Genomic DNA, 15,252 nt, shown 5'->3' on the forward strand with positions numbered 1-15,252 from the left:
GTTTGGTGAAAACTCATCTGAATTGTTTTTCTTTATATTTCAGGGATCCAAGGAAAATAATTCTAAAGAAAGGGTCAACTGGTCTTGGCTTCAACATCGTTGGAGGGGAGAATGGGGAGGGGATATTTGTGTCCTTCATCCTGGCTGGTGCACCAGCGGACCTTAGCGGGGAATTACGGAGGGGCGACCAGATCTTGTCTGTAGGTCATCTCCATGTACCCCACAGGGCTGGCCAAAATGTTGACTGAAAATAAAATGGCCCAGTTCTGTGGTGTTAAATATCGTTTTATTTACAGCAAATGCATTAGGAGGTCAAAAACAAGTTTTGAAATAAGATACTTTGACACAGTAACTGGTTGTGATTTAAATGCAATTTTATCATGGCATTGCGAATTTAATGCACAGGAAAGCATTTCTCAGCAGAACATTTCAAACTATTTATTCTTTGGCAATTTTATGAATGTGTAAAGCTGTATTGAAATATGCAGCTTTGATAAGAAGCACATGATCATGACAGTTTTTTCAATAAAATGATATGCATGTATTTGGAAATGATTAATGAATATCACAGGTGTTGCTTCAAAACAAACATATATATCTTGATAAATTCTGCATCTATATTTTGCTTAGTTAACAGTTTAGGCTATCTTTCAGTGGTTGACAGTTTATACTATCTTTTTGGTTGACTGTTAAGATTACTTGTTGGTAGTTGACAAATTAGGCTGTCAATCAGTAATTGACTCTTATGGCTATATGTGAATTGTTGACTGTTTAGGCTATCTGTCAGTGGTTGACTGTTTAGACTATCTGTCAGTTGTTGACTGTTTAGGCTATCTGTCATTGACTTGTTTCATAAACTCTATGTCAGTAGTTGACAGTTTAGGCTGTCAGTCAGTAATTGACTGTTAAACCTATCTGTTGATTGTTGACAGTTAATGCTATATGTCAGTGGTTGACTTTTAAGGCTATCTGTCTTGACTGTTTAATAGGCTCTCTGTGGTTGACAGTTTAGGCTGTTTTAACTGTGTATCAGTTGTGTGTATCTGTGAGTGGTTGACTGTTTGGACTTTCACTAGTTGACTATTTGATTATGTTAGTTGTTGACTGTTTGGACTGTGTTTTAGGTGAATGGGAAAGATCTACTCCTGGCCACCCATGAGGAGGCAGCAGGTGCCCTAAAGACGGCTGGAGACACGGTGGAACTGGTGGTCCAGTACAGACCTGATGGTAAACTGTTTTCTATGGTCTCAATAACAGTGTAAAAACTATCCTACTGAATACTTTAAGTACAGTCAAACATATAATACCTAATGGTAAACTGTTTTCTACGGTCTCAATATCAATTAGAAACTATCCTACTGAATACTTTAAGTACAGTCAAACATATAATACCTAATGGTAAACTGTCTCCTACGGTCTCAATAGCAATTAGAAACTATCCCACTGAATACTTTAAGTATAGTACAACAGATAATACCTGAAGGTAAACTGTCTCCTACGGTCTCAATAACAATGTAGAAACTATCCTACTGAATACTTTAAGTACAGTCAAACATATAATAACTGATGGTAAACTGATTTCTATGGTCTCAATAACAGTGTAAAAACTATCCCACTGAATACTTTAAGTACAGTCAAACATATAATAATTGATGGTAAACTGTTTCCTAAGGTCTCATTAATAGTGTAGAAACTATCCTACTGAATACTTTAAGTACAGTCAAACATATAATAATTGATGGTAAACTGTTTCCTAGAGTCTCAATATCAATTAGAAACTATCCTACTGAATACTTTGAGTACAGTACAACAGATAATGTGAATCTCTGAAGAATAATAGAAGATTTCATTCCTATAGTCATTGACTATTACCTTGAATACTAAAAAACACAGCTCAACAAATTAGTTGAAAATATGAAGTCAAATGAAGAATGCTTCAAATTTTGCTACTTCATTTATTGAACACCATTTGTAAACATTGTTCTACACACTGATTAAATGAATTATTTACACAATGTTTGGCCATTTGTAGAATACAACAGATTTGAGGCCAAAATTCAGGACCTGCGGGAACAGATGATGAATACAAGCACAGGCAGTTTACGCACCACCCAAAAGAGGACTCTCTATGTCAGGTAAGGTCCAAAGGTCAGCTCTTGTAGTATTGATTGATTTTGGAGATGGATACCTGACCACTTTTTATTTATACATTTACAGCTACCAGTCTGTCCACATTCAAAACTATAGATAATTGTATTTTCCCACGTTTCGGTAGTAATAGCGGGAAAATGTTGTATTTACGGAACGGTGCATTATTATGGAAGGGTCCATTAGTAGCCAATAGAATTGGAGAGTAGAACAGGTTTTAGACAGGTGTTATTCAGGTATTCACTTCTAGCCGCCGCGCATCAGGAGTTGGACAAAATTTAATAAAATTTTTATTAATAAGTATCTTTATGTAAAATATATGCCATATTTGTTGTGAGGTCTGTTCACAACCTCCCTGCATCCAGCGGCACCTGGCAACAGACAGGTTTTCTAGAGTTTTTATATTGCGATTTTTATCGTTTTATCTCTAGTTTTTTCCTGGCCGGCCCTGATGCATTGTGTAAAGGGAGATATTTTTTATGACTGATATTTATTTTTGATGTATATATCAGTACACTAGTAGTTTTCATATATTTATATATGCTAGTTCATTGTGATGTTTTTCTGCAAGTTATATATATATATATATATATATATATATATATATATATATATATATATATATATATATATATATATATATATATATATATATATATATATTGATGTTTGTGTTTGTTTTTTAATGTAAGTAGTAAAGTTAATACGATGTTAGTATAACTGAGTAACCCTTAGTAAATTAAGTTGATTTTTATTACAGAGCATTGTTCGATTACGAACCAACAAAAGACAGCGGTTTGCCCAGTAAAGGCTTAGCTTTTAAATATGGGGATATTCTTCACGTAACAAACGCAAGCGACGATGAATGGTGGCAGGCCCGATATGTGACGCCCGACGGGGAGGAGGAGGGAATGGGAATCATTCCAAGCAAAAAACGGTATGTACAAGTCACATAGCATCAAGTTCATTGGTTGGGTCTGACTGTGCATCATTGCCTCAATTTCTTTGTTGTTATCATACCAATACCATACTTCTCACACAATATAAATTTGGGGTGTTGTACTACATTTTTTCCAAAGTACCCTTCCTTTGTCAAGCCTTGAGATTTGAGTTTTGTGGATTTGTTTTTTCCTATAAATCACTGCTCCATTTTTTTTCTATCATGAATGAAAGTTTAATATTACATGTATAACGTTTTACCATATTTTTACAGGGTAGACCGAAAAGAAAGAGCAAGGTTAAAAAATGTTAAATTTACTGGCAAAACAAGTGAAAAGGTAAAGGATATTTATATTCACAGCATAGAATTTCAATTATCATCAAGCAATCTCCATGTGATTACATTTAACAGTAGATTATTTAATGCATATCCCACAACTCTTTGGATTCTGTATATGTTAAATGCTTCCGTTTGAAGTGAAAAAAAAATTGCCTGTACATGCATCTTCCATTTTTTGGTCACAGACAAATGGAAATGTGCAACATATGAATGCAAATGAGAAGAAGAAGAAGAATTTCTCGTTCTCCAAACGGTTCCCCTTCATGAAGAGCAAGGACCATGCAGTTGGGGAAGATATCAGTGCTGATGAGCGTAAGTAATTAACTGTAGGGTAGCAAATGCATGTCTGGGGTCCACCCCACAACTTTTTTCTCGATCCTCCCAAATATTTTGAAGATCTCTATCCCAATGTTAAACCATGATAGAATTTTAAAGTTAGTATAGAAGACCTTTTAGTTTATAACAGATTTTTTCCCCTCCCTCTTTCTAGTGATGGTCAGAAAAATGTAGAGATTATTATAGATGATTTTTGCAGTGACAGTAATTTTGTTTCTCTGTTGTTTCATTGTAGCTGAAGGTAATTTTTTGTGTAGTCACTGTTTTCTTGCTTTGCTTCTGTAAAACGTTCTGCCTTTAGTACTATCAGTGTTGAGTAGACGTGTGTAAAATGTACTCAAGTCAACTGACTATTTCCAGACAATCTCTGGTGCATTTTACATCACTGTTGTGAATTTTTTGCTATTTTGAGTCATTTCCTGATCTGTATCAGGAAATCTATGTTGAACCTTAATCTATTATAAAATCATTGATGTTAATTATAATATGTCCTTTTTAAATCCACTTTTCATGTTTTTCTTTTTGAACTCTTCAAAAATTATACATGTATGAAAGAAAGTAACATTTAATTGAAAAAAAACCCACAAATTAATGAATGCGAAAATGAAATCAATTTACATCAATGATTTTGTTGTAGCTGTGTTAGCTTCTGTAGGTTTGTCTTTGATAAAACTATGCTACACTCAATAAAACTGCTATTCAGATGAGAAGCACTAACCGTACATTATTATGGGGAAACTCTAATGATAAACACTAACCAATAAACAATCATTTACTCTTACATAATTATGGGGAACTCGTATGATAATCACTTAACTCGTATTAGAATGGGGAATTGGATGATGAGCACTTATCATCCTTAAATCGGTATGGTGCAATGGAAAATACCACTTATTTTATATTATTTGACTATATTTTAACTGCAAAAGAAGATATTGGAGTGTATTATATATGTATTATGTTTTAGGCTAGAAGTCATCATTATACATTTTCCCAGTTATCTGCCTCGCACTTTTAAAATACTTTGACATGTTATCGATATTTCTGAGATGTACAAAAGTTTGACAATTTTTTTGTTAAAGTTCCAAAAGGTTGATGTTAGTAGTAAAAGTCTTGATATTTTTATTTTGTAAGCAAGAAGCTCTTGTGGAAGGAAATAGCTCTTAATTTATCAGTTAGCCACACACACACACATAGTGGTGATAATTTAAGAAGGATCAAAACCCTGCATTCACTTCATATTTCATTGCTTTTTTAATCGCTCAAAATAGTTTTTATGATATATGTGTTTATAGTTTTCCATCAGTATAGATGATAATCATTAATAATTTAAGTTTTCTCTTGTATTTGAATTGATAGTTTTCATTAATAATAAGTTTGTGAATTTTTTCAAGCATTAATTTGGTTTCAATGCTGCCTAGCAACCATGTGTTGCCTGGTAACCTGCATGCTATTTCTGTCGTTCTGTAATATTGTGCATGGAGTGTTGACCCTAGTTTGATTTTGTTCTCAGGTGGTGCCGACAGTGAGGCTAGCTATCGTAAGTACAACAGTTGTCTGTCTGTCTGTCTGTCTGTCTGTTAACAGCCATTGATTTTGCTTTAATCAACAACTGTAACTGTTCTGCTGATAAATCTGCAAAACAAACATATTTATGATAAACATGAATTTTTTTTAAGGAAAGTTTTTATCAAAAATGCTAGATACTGTATATTTGGAAAGTTTGCATCTGTTAATTTGTCATTCCATTTGCTGCTATTGTTAGTGGGCATATTTAAAATGAGACGGGCTTATACATTTTCGGAATTTTTGCTATCTCTTGACATTGAAAAAAGAAAAATAATTTGATAAAAGGAGCACTTTGTGAAAATAGTGAACTTTCACATTGTTTCAAAACCCCCCAAAAGTAACCTTATATACCGTATACAAATAACATCAACAATACAACATTATGTATGTAAGTCATTATTAATATCAATATCTTACTTTATTAGGTGGTGATGAACCAATCCTTTCCTATGAAGCTGTTGTTCAACAGGAATGTAAGTAACTTTACCTCTTGATTAATCTCTGATTTGAAGCCATTATCAGTTACTTAGATATATAACCTGCTTTTCCTTGTGTTTACAGTAAAGTACACCCGACCAGTCATTATCTTGGGACCGCTGAAGGACAGAATCAATGATGACCTCATCTCAGAATTCCCAGACAAATTCGGAAGTTGTGTCCCTCGTATGTATTGGGTTTTTGTAAGGTTTTCCGAACAAAGAAGCCAAATGTACAATATAAGCAGTTAATTTCCTAAATTTAAGAAGCATTTATTTAACAGTACTGAGGATTCAACCAAAAAAAAATTTAAACCTAAGTGTTAAATATGAGGGAAAATAGAAGACTTATGAGCATTGTTATATGTTTGAAAAGTGGAGTTGAGGTCTTAATGTGATTTTTCATTGTAAAGATACAACACGACCCAGGCGTGACTATGAGGCAGATGGCAGAGACTACCACTTTGTGGACTCGCGGGAACAAATGGAGCGTGACATCCAGAATCACCTGTTCATTGAAGCAGGACAGTACAATGAGAACTTGTACGGAACCAGTGTAGCTTCCGTCAAAGAAGTTGCAGAGAAGGTGGGTGGTGGAAAAGTAAGCTGGTCTTAGGTAGAATTGTTGCCTGACGTCATGATCTGGGCATGTGCTGTGGAATTGTTAGATTTCATGGGGGCTCAATTTTCGTGGAATTTGTGGGTACCTCTCAACCACTAATTAACATCATCCACGAATTTTTAGATTTTGGTAATTAAGTCATACTTCCTTTTGTATGTATAAGAAAATACACGAAGTTATGTCCCAACAAACCTGTGAAATTCAGCAATCCTTTAAAATTAATGATTCCACAGTATTAGGTTTAAAGGTTGTGTGATCTGCAACTGTGCAGACAATTGGAGCTAGCATTATGAATATTTTATACAAAAAGAGAATAAAATACACGTTTACTGTGCCAAAATTTTGAAAAACCAAAGATGGGATATAATAATTCAGAGAATTGACTTTATTTTCCATAAATAAGAGGCACAGGCCATTCACATTATAATTACATCACTTTTACTATATTTAAAATTGGATAGTCCAGTTTGGTTTAAAAAGAAAGTGTTCAGAATTTTCAACTCTAACATACTCCATGCTTACTCTAGAATAAATCTGTTTCTTGGGCCAAAATTTTTGTTACTTGTTCCAATTTAGAGTCATAAATATAACTTTTTGTCGATTTTCTAACAGGGAAAGCACTGCATCCTCGATGTGAGCGGCAATGCCATTAAGAGGTTACAAGTAGCAGGACTATACCCTGTCGCCATACTTATCAAACCAAAGTCCATAGAATCCATTATGTAAGTATTTCAACAACACCCCATCATAAGATATACTTGTTTGTATGTTAGACTCTCTCATCTCTTGCATGCTTAGATTCTGTGAGCTCTTAGAACCGAAGAAGAATAAATATATTTTTTTTTAAGAGTATTCCATTGGCTTTCGATACATTTAAATCAGTGGTGTCGGAATTTCTCACCATAAAAAAAACAAAGAGAGTAAATATTGAGGATATATACATATTTTCAACAGGAACGAAAACATTTGGTATGCATGGCAGTTTATTTCTCTCACTTTTGATCCTTTGTTTGGAGTGATACTTTTAACACACTGTAAAACTCTTTACAAATCATGAGTAAAGCTTTTAAAAAGTGTAGTTAAAAAAAAAGATTTCAATGGTATATTTCATACCTTTTTAAATGCCATATACTTTGGTACATGTACATATACATTTTCATTATTTTTCAAGTTCAAATTTTGTTACCAAGAAGATCTTAGAGATGTTTGAATTTTTAAAGCATCTTTGGTATCCAGTTTTGATCTGCTTACTCTCATAGCATCCAATATTGATACACAGAATGATCATTTTCTAAATACACATTATCCAGTGTATATGTTCTGTGTGTTTTTCTAAAAGTCCATGAAATTAATAATATGCATTTAACATTTGTATTAACGTCCGTCCATTTGTATCAATGTGATCATAGGTAAACCATTATCCAACAGCGGCAAAAGCTGACATGATGGTTTTGGCTTAATTCATGTAACACTGTTGGTTCTTTAAATCTTCACTCCTAGAAAAAAAAACAAATGGCCTAACATGTTGTGTTGGGATTAGATGTAAAGAAAATTTCTGAACTGACTTATTTTTACTGGTTAATGAACAACAAATTGTAGAAATTAGATTATCTTTGTAGTTGTCGGAGTTTTTTTGGCTTAAATGGTTGTAACTTGGTATGGGTGTTGCATGAAGATTGAGCTTCATTCATTAATGTGTACTTCTTAACATGGTATGGATGGAGATTTATTTTGGATGATGTTTATTATGCTTTTATATATCCTTTTATTAATGCTTTCTCTCTCCCTCTTTTTTTCTCTCACTTTCGTGTGCTGTTTTATGCAATCATTATTGATTAATTTGGACTTGTATATTGTAGGGATATGAACAAGAGAATAACAGAAGAACAAGCAAGGTTGACATATGAAAGAACCATGAAATTGGAGCAAGAGTTCGGAGAATACTTTACTGGTAAATTATATACAGTTTAACTTTGTTATCTCAAACTATATGGGACTGTTTAAAAACTTTGAGATATCCGAGTATTTGAGATATCAAGAGTAAAATACTTAAAAAATAAGTTGTTGGGACTTAAAAATCACTTCAATATATCCATTGTATTCGAGGTATCAGTGTTCTAGATATCAAAGTTCAACTGTACTTTACTGGTAAATTACATTGTCATGCATTCTTAGATGACATCGTTTTGTTTCTGCAATGTTCAATTTTTCACTTTATGTGCAATCTTTTTTATATAGCAGATTAAAAAATCATGCAGAAATGTGTGCTGTTAAAATTCACCATTTTTTTTTCTTCAAAATTTGCAACACATAGAAAAATGCCCCAGATTTAAGGTTTAAGATAATAACACTACCAGCTTGGTGAAGGCTGCAGTGTATTTATTATTTGACTTGCAAATTATAATGTCAGGGATTTTGGGGGGGAAATTGTATCATTAACTTATTAATTACATCATCTTTGTCAGGGATATATTGCTTAATATTTCACAAGTAAATAACATTATGTCAGGGTTAAGGCTTGTACGTTAATTCTACAGAATAACTAAACAGCAGAAATTTTTTTTACATAGAAATACTTGAATGCCATGGTTTGAGAGTAGTGATTTCTTTTTCAGCTGTTGTGCAGGGGGATACGGCGAACGAGATCTATGCAAAGGTGAAGGAAGTGATCCGCGACCAGTCTGGTCCCACCATCTGGGTACCAGCCAAGGAGAAGTTATGAGCGGTCAAGCGGATCGTCGAGTGGATACTGTTGCAGATCAGCCCTTGCTCAGTGATAGTCTAACTGCCATTGAACTGTGACATTCTTACCAAATCGTGTGTGACGAAGCAGGCCAAGGGGAACTTATCTACAAACCTGGGCAGGCAATAGATTTATTTATTGGAGTTTATGTTTTTTACTGTGAATGTATCATTATTTTTTCATCTTCGATCATGCATTTCACCTGTGTGACTTTGTTCATGTGCGATTAGGTCAGAGTGGCCATTGATTGTATGGAAACGAAAGCCAAATGTCTTGTAAAGGGTCTTATTCGAAATAATCAAAAGGGTTGAGCAAGCAAATTTTTGGGTGGTTAATTCAATAATCAGGTATATAAGGAAAGATATTGCAGGAACTTAATCAAGTATTGATTGATACTGAATTTTTAACAGAATGTTGATAATCAAGTGTTGCCAATTGTGATAGAATTTGTATATATATATACATATTATGATAGGAAGATTGATTATTGAATAATACCTTGGAGAATTTTAATATTGTAATATATATAAAGTGATTTTATGGTGAAGATGTTCATGTTACCCCCGTTGATTTAGACATATTTTACTGACAACATTTTATATGTACCGTAGCACTGACCACGATGCAGTATATATCTGTACTTTGTGTTAGCTTCCAGTGTTATCGGTTGTACAGTACCCAGGCCTGTCGAGGCGAGCTTCTTGTAACTGATTATAATAGACGGTTATTGAAATCAACATTCCCCAAGTATTCCAAGGTAGACCACACTCCTCTGTACAAAGGCTATTGTTTTTTTTAATGTAGCAGCTTTTGAATTATCTGTTATTTCGAATGATTTTATAATTAAAGCGTTGTTGTATCTATTGTTGGGAGTAGGGGGATGAACTATAAACAAAAGTGCTGGGGGTGTTTATGTACGAGAAGAGCAAAGCTATTAATTCTTTTTTTTTCTAAACAAATCAATGTATGTTTGCATATCTTGGGCATTTAATGTCGAGGGGAGACCACTCACAGCCCTGTTGTTATTTTTTTTTTCTTTCGCTATTTTTTTATTTTTTTTTTTTATTTTGTAGCTTCATTTTTCTACCTCGCTTGCCTCCCTCCACCAAAGGTTGGTCAGATCTTGGTCATCCAACTGTTTGTCGCAGATTCTAAAAGGGGGAGAGGGGTTATATGAATAGAAAAAAATACCCAGTCCCAAGCACACCTCTTATATAAAGTAATGGGTCGGGGTTTTATGTTATCCTGTTACAACTAGAAATGCACTGGAAATATTATATCTTTCCCGTTTCTTTTTATAGCTATCCAATTCTGTAACCCATGTATTCCTTTTCGCAGCTGGCTGCCATATTGTTATAATTAGAAGGGGGGATATTCTGAAATACTGAAAAACTTGTTCTAGTTTTCCATATTCTTGTTTTAGACTAGACTAGGGTTTCAAAATATATTTCAATTTAGTAAAATACACCGTATTTGGAAGAACATTTTGAGTGAATATTTTGTCTTGCCATTAGGATCTGTCTATGTTGTAAAATCATTCATTTTCCCATTGGTGAGATCGCAGTATTCTACAAGTGTCTGACAAGTTTTTATCCAAAAAAAAAGTCTGTTGTCGTTATCATCCATAACTCCAAACTTCTGCTGTTGGTCATTTTTTTTTAATGTACATTGAACTACGTCATGCTCTCATTATGAAACATTTTGATCACATTTAGATGTAGATTTGTTTTCTCAATTTTTCAAAATCAATTTATCATAACTTATATTAATTTATAATAGCACATACTGTTCTCCTCAATGAACATGGGATTCAATTTTAACGATTTTAATTAACTGAAATCACATAACCTCGAAAAATCTCATTTAACGGCGAATCTAATGAGGTTTTAAGAAATATAATAAGTATTGTATTGTGTATTTCAAAAGTTGCATATCTGGAAATGATATTTGGATTTATTGTAACATAACAGGAAACTAAGCCACTTTGATAGAATAAGCAATGCAACCTCCAAGTTGATCTACTGTCTTGTTAAATTTTTTTTTAATTTTAACTTGTAAACAAACAAATCTGTATTTTATTTTTTACAAGATATGAAGATTTGCTTGCTTTCCATTGTGCATGTATATTTGATAAATTGATAATAGACAATATGCTTGTCAATTGATAAGATTGACTTAATTCAGGAGTCATTTACCAAGGAAAAATAGTATATCATTAATATAAATTAAAAAAAAAATACTTGTTAAAAAACTAGAGTTTGTTATTCTTTCATGGCTGGTAACTAGACGGCTGACTATGAGGCCATTGTACTTGTGCGTGGCCTTTAACTTAATTTGTCCATAAAATGGAGTTATATATTTACGTGGTGAAGTGTCATCGCCTGGATGTAGGGATATACATATCCCAACATTAGTAACAGCTGCTGATTTCCTGATGAATTGTACATGAGTTTTGTTGTGAATACCAGTTGACAGTTTTATGGTTTGATAGGAGGAAAGGTTGAAACATTTTTCTGAAATCATACACTGGTACATATTTGTCACTTGTACACACAGAAAACAAATATGTGTATGTGTACACCTGCAAACATCCTGTCAAAGCATCATATGCTTTGCGAGGAGATTAAATTCAAAAGCCTTTATGCTTGAAAGAAAATCCGTTAAATTCAACAAGCTATTTATGGATGTAGAGATGTTTAGGTAAGCAGTCATACTTCCCATCTCGGAGTAAAGGGAATGTGAAAATAAATTGTTTTTGCCAATTTTGGATTGAAATAAAATTAATATGATGGAAGAGTGTGTACATCAGTTTGCCTTAGATGTATCAAAGTGTTGCAGAAGCCATAGAAGATTTTTTTTACAAATACGTGTAAAACGATTCACCCCTTCAAATTTCACCAATACAGATAACTCTGTAATGACTATGCATAAACATGTCTCGATACCAGTTGAAGGCGACTTCATTCAATGGGAATTTTTTGATAGAACATTATGCAAAAATGCATACTGTTTTCTTATTTAGAAAACAAAATAACCTTGTCTGGAATTTAGAGGCATCAAATAAATGGCCATCTAAAGATTTCAGGAATTTTTATTAAGTACTGCCCATCATGTAAAGTACCTTCATGGTTTAACTGTAGTTTTGAATATACTATAAAGTATCATTTTATATTTCTTGAATATGGTAAACTGCCAGTTTAGCTGCTTTAGCAACAGTAAAACCACTCTATATTTTACCAGTTGATGAGCACAAGTGCCGTGTGTATTATGTAATTGTGTGAAAAGTACACGTATGATGTGTAGATAAAGTAATTATTTAATAAAAAAAATAATAAGTTGATGGAAACTAGCTCCTAGCGTTAAATTAATGTGTCTATTATTACCAGCCCGAGCCAACAAGGACTGAAGTTCAAAGATGCAATGTCAGTGTCATTGTCTCTGATGAGCTATAATCCCTCAAGATCTCTGATGAGCTATAATCCCTTAAGAACGTAAGCGTTGACTTACAGCTTATTTAAAAGTTTCTATTTCCTTCGGACCAATGCAGTGTCTGGTCACCAACCAGACTGCCTACTTTTAGTGGCACTTGTTCCACTTGGGGTATGGACCCCCCCCCCCCCCCCCCCCCATCCTCACCCAGAGACATATAATAGTATGTATACGTCCCTGCCTCGCCTCTACAGGTGTTTTGAAAATTTAAAAAAAATTAAAAGGACTGAGTTACATGTAACACCCTTTTTCTTGTTTAACTATCCCAATATGCATAAATGCATGGAAACATTTTTCTCAAATCATATACTGGTACATACTAGTATATGTCACTTGTACACACAGAAAACAAATATGTGTACTCCTGCAAACATCTTGTCAAAGCATCATGCTTTACGAGGAGATTAAATTCAAAAGCCTTTGTGCATGAAAGAAAATCCGTTAAATTCAACAAGCTATTTATGAATGTAGAGATGTTTAGGTAAGCAGTCATACTTCTCATCTCAGATTAAAAGGAATGTGAAAATAAATTGTTCTTGCCAATTTTGGATTGAAATTAAATTAATAAGATGGAAGAGTGTGTACATCAGTTTGCCTTAGAGGGATCAAAGTGTTGCAGAAGCCATAGAAGATTTTTTTACAAATACATGTAAAAACATTCATCCCTTCAAATTTCACCAATATAGATAACTCTGTAATGACTATGCATAAACATGTCTCGATAACAGTTGAAGGCGACTTCATTCAATGGGAATTTTTTGAAAAAGCATTATGCAAAAATGCATACTGTTTTCTTATTTAGAAAACAAAATAACATTGTCTGGAATTTAGAGGCATCAAATAAATGGCCATCTAAAAATTTCAGGAATTTTTATTTAGCACTGCCCATCATGTAAAGTACCTGCATGGTTTAACTCTAGTTTTAAATATACTCTATAAAGTATCATTTTATATTTCTTGAATATGGTAAATTGGCAGTTTAGCTGCTTTAGCAAGAGTAAAACCCAGTTTATATTTTACCAGTTGATGAGCACTACGACTTTGGTACTGTGACGCGTGTACTATGTAATGTACTATGTAATTGTGTGAAATGTACACGTATGTTGTGTAGATTAAGTCATTATTTTTAAGATAAAAAAAAGTTGATGAAAACTAGCTCCTAGCGTTAAATTAATGTTTCTATTATTACAAGCCCGAGCCAACAAGGACTGAAGTTCAAGGATGCAAGGACAGTGTCATTGTCTCTGATGAGCTGTAATCCCTCAAGAACGTAAGTGTTGACATACAGCATAAGTTTCTATTTCCTTCCGGTCACCAACCAGACTGCCTACTTTTAGTGGTACTTGTTTCACTTGGGGTATGGACACCCCCCCCCCCCCATCCTCACCCAGAAACGTCCCTGCCTCGCCTTTTCAGGTGTTTTTTTTGAGAATATAAAAAAAATAAATTTAAAATGGCTTAGCTGTAACATCCCTTTTTCTTGTTTAACTATCCCAATGTGCATAAATGCATAATATTTAATCGATAATGGAGCCTATAAGTCTATACGAACTAGTTTTGAAAATTGCGTTTTTCGAATGACTATAATGAAAAAAGCTCTTTAATGCTGTGTGTTGAAAAAAACACGATTTTAATAACAAAAATAAATGCCCGTGACTTGTTTGTGTACTGGTTGCCCAGACTTGTTTGCCTTTTGACAGCTACAAGTAAACATGACATTTATGAAGCTAGTGATAAAATTTTACATTATTATATATTCGCCAAAATGTCGACAAGATTTAATCTTTATCTACTTGATATTAAATGTTCGGGATATCTTGTGAAATTCTATATCACATTTGAAACTTTACAAAAGTCAACCCCTTTTCCCTTCTCATGCATTATAAGTTTCAACAACGTTTACGCTTATGAATAAAATTAACCCATTTAATTTTCTTTTACATGCTCTAAAATGTAGCAATAAATGTTACATAAATAGAACAGTTTTGTAACGCGTAATAAAGGATATATTAACCGAAAACGTCTCTCCTTTGAAGTTTTGTCGACGCAGTAGATCCATCCAAGCACGCAAAGTTCTCCGTCCCCTGACATTTCGTCAGAGATATGTAAATAGTCGTTTTGGTGACGTTTTCTACCTTTCAACGCTAGCCCCACTGGATTGGGTTGTCCGTGGCGTACGTCATTAGGCAGATGCCCTTTTAAAATTTCTCCATACAGAAACGTAGAAGTGTTATAAAATTACATGCGTATTAAAACATGTGTACGTACACTTTTTTTTATTTATATACGTATACTACGATGAATTAATTCTACAAAGAGTTAATTGATTAATAAGTTGCGGGGAAATGTGTCCAAATTTTAAGTCATATACATGTATGCATAAATCTACATTATCTAATATATCAATACAATGGTCCATGAGCACTTTTTAGAAATCATTAAAATCTACTTTTCTTATTTATGTACATTTGAATTAATCTATGGAGACCTTATTTTTCTGTACCAGAAAAAAAGAAGAAATACGTCATGTGTAAAATCACAAAGGTTTGAGCGCAACATTGAAGAAAAAAATTATTATATATGGTTTAAA

General features: G+C 33.5%; 1 protein-coding gene across 3 annotated transcripts in view; it reads left to right on the top strand.

Moving 5' to 3' along the window:
* The window catches only part of LOC105346688 (disks large homolog 1), a 42,897-nt gene extending 31,473 nt beyond the window's left edge, over window positions 1-11,424 (top strand). For 2 of the 3 annotated variants that reach the window (XM_034472987.2, XM_066069217.1), the window contains 13 exons: window positions 44-200; window positions 1,125-1,227; window positions 2,033-2,135; window positions 2,909-3,085; window positions 3,362-3,425; window positions 3,613-3,739; window positions 5,277-5,303; window positions 5,758-5,805; window positions 5,894-5,995; window positions 6,222-6,394; window positions 7,043-7,152; window positions 8,290-8,381; window positions 9,046-11,424. In XM_034472987.2, coding sequence (XP_034328878.1) covers window positions 44-200; window positions 1,125-1,227; window positions 2,033-2,135; window positions 2,909-3,085; window positions 3,362-3,425; window positions 3,613-3,739; window positions 5,277-5,303; window positions 5,758-5,805; window positions 5,894-5,995; window positions 6,222-6,394; window positions 7,043-7,152; window positions 8,290-8,381; window positions 9,046-9,152 — 1,390 coding nt within the window. In that variant the 3' untranslated portion in view covers window positions 9,153-11,424. The remainder of the gene's footprint in view (window positions 1-43; window positions 201-1,124; window positions 1,228-2,032; window positions 2,136-2,908; window positions 3,086-3,361; window positions 3,426-3,612; window positions 3,740-5,276; window positions 5,304-5,757; window positions 5,806-5,893; window positions 5,996-6,221; window positions 6,395-7,042; window positions 7,153-8,289; window positions 8,382-9,045) is intronic. The other variant, XM_066069216.1, reaches the window with a different exon arrangement.
* The last annotated feature ends 3,828 nt before the right edge of the window (window positions 11,425-15,252 follow it).

This window comes from Magallana gigas, chromosome 8, assembly GCF_963853765.1.
Source record: "Magallana gigas chromosome 8, xbMagGiga1.1, whole genome shotgun sequence".
Taxonomy (NCBI): Eukaryota; Metazoa; Mollusca; class Bivalvia; order Ostreida; family Ostreidae; genus Magallana; species Magallana gigas.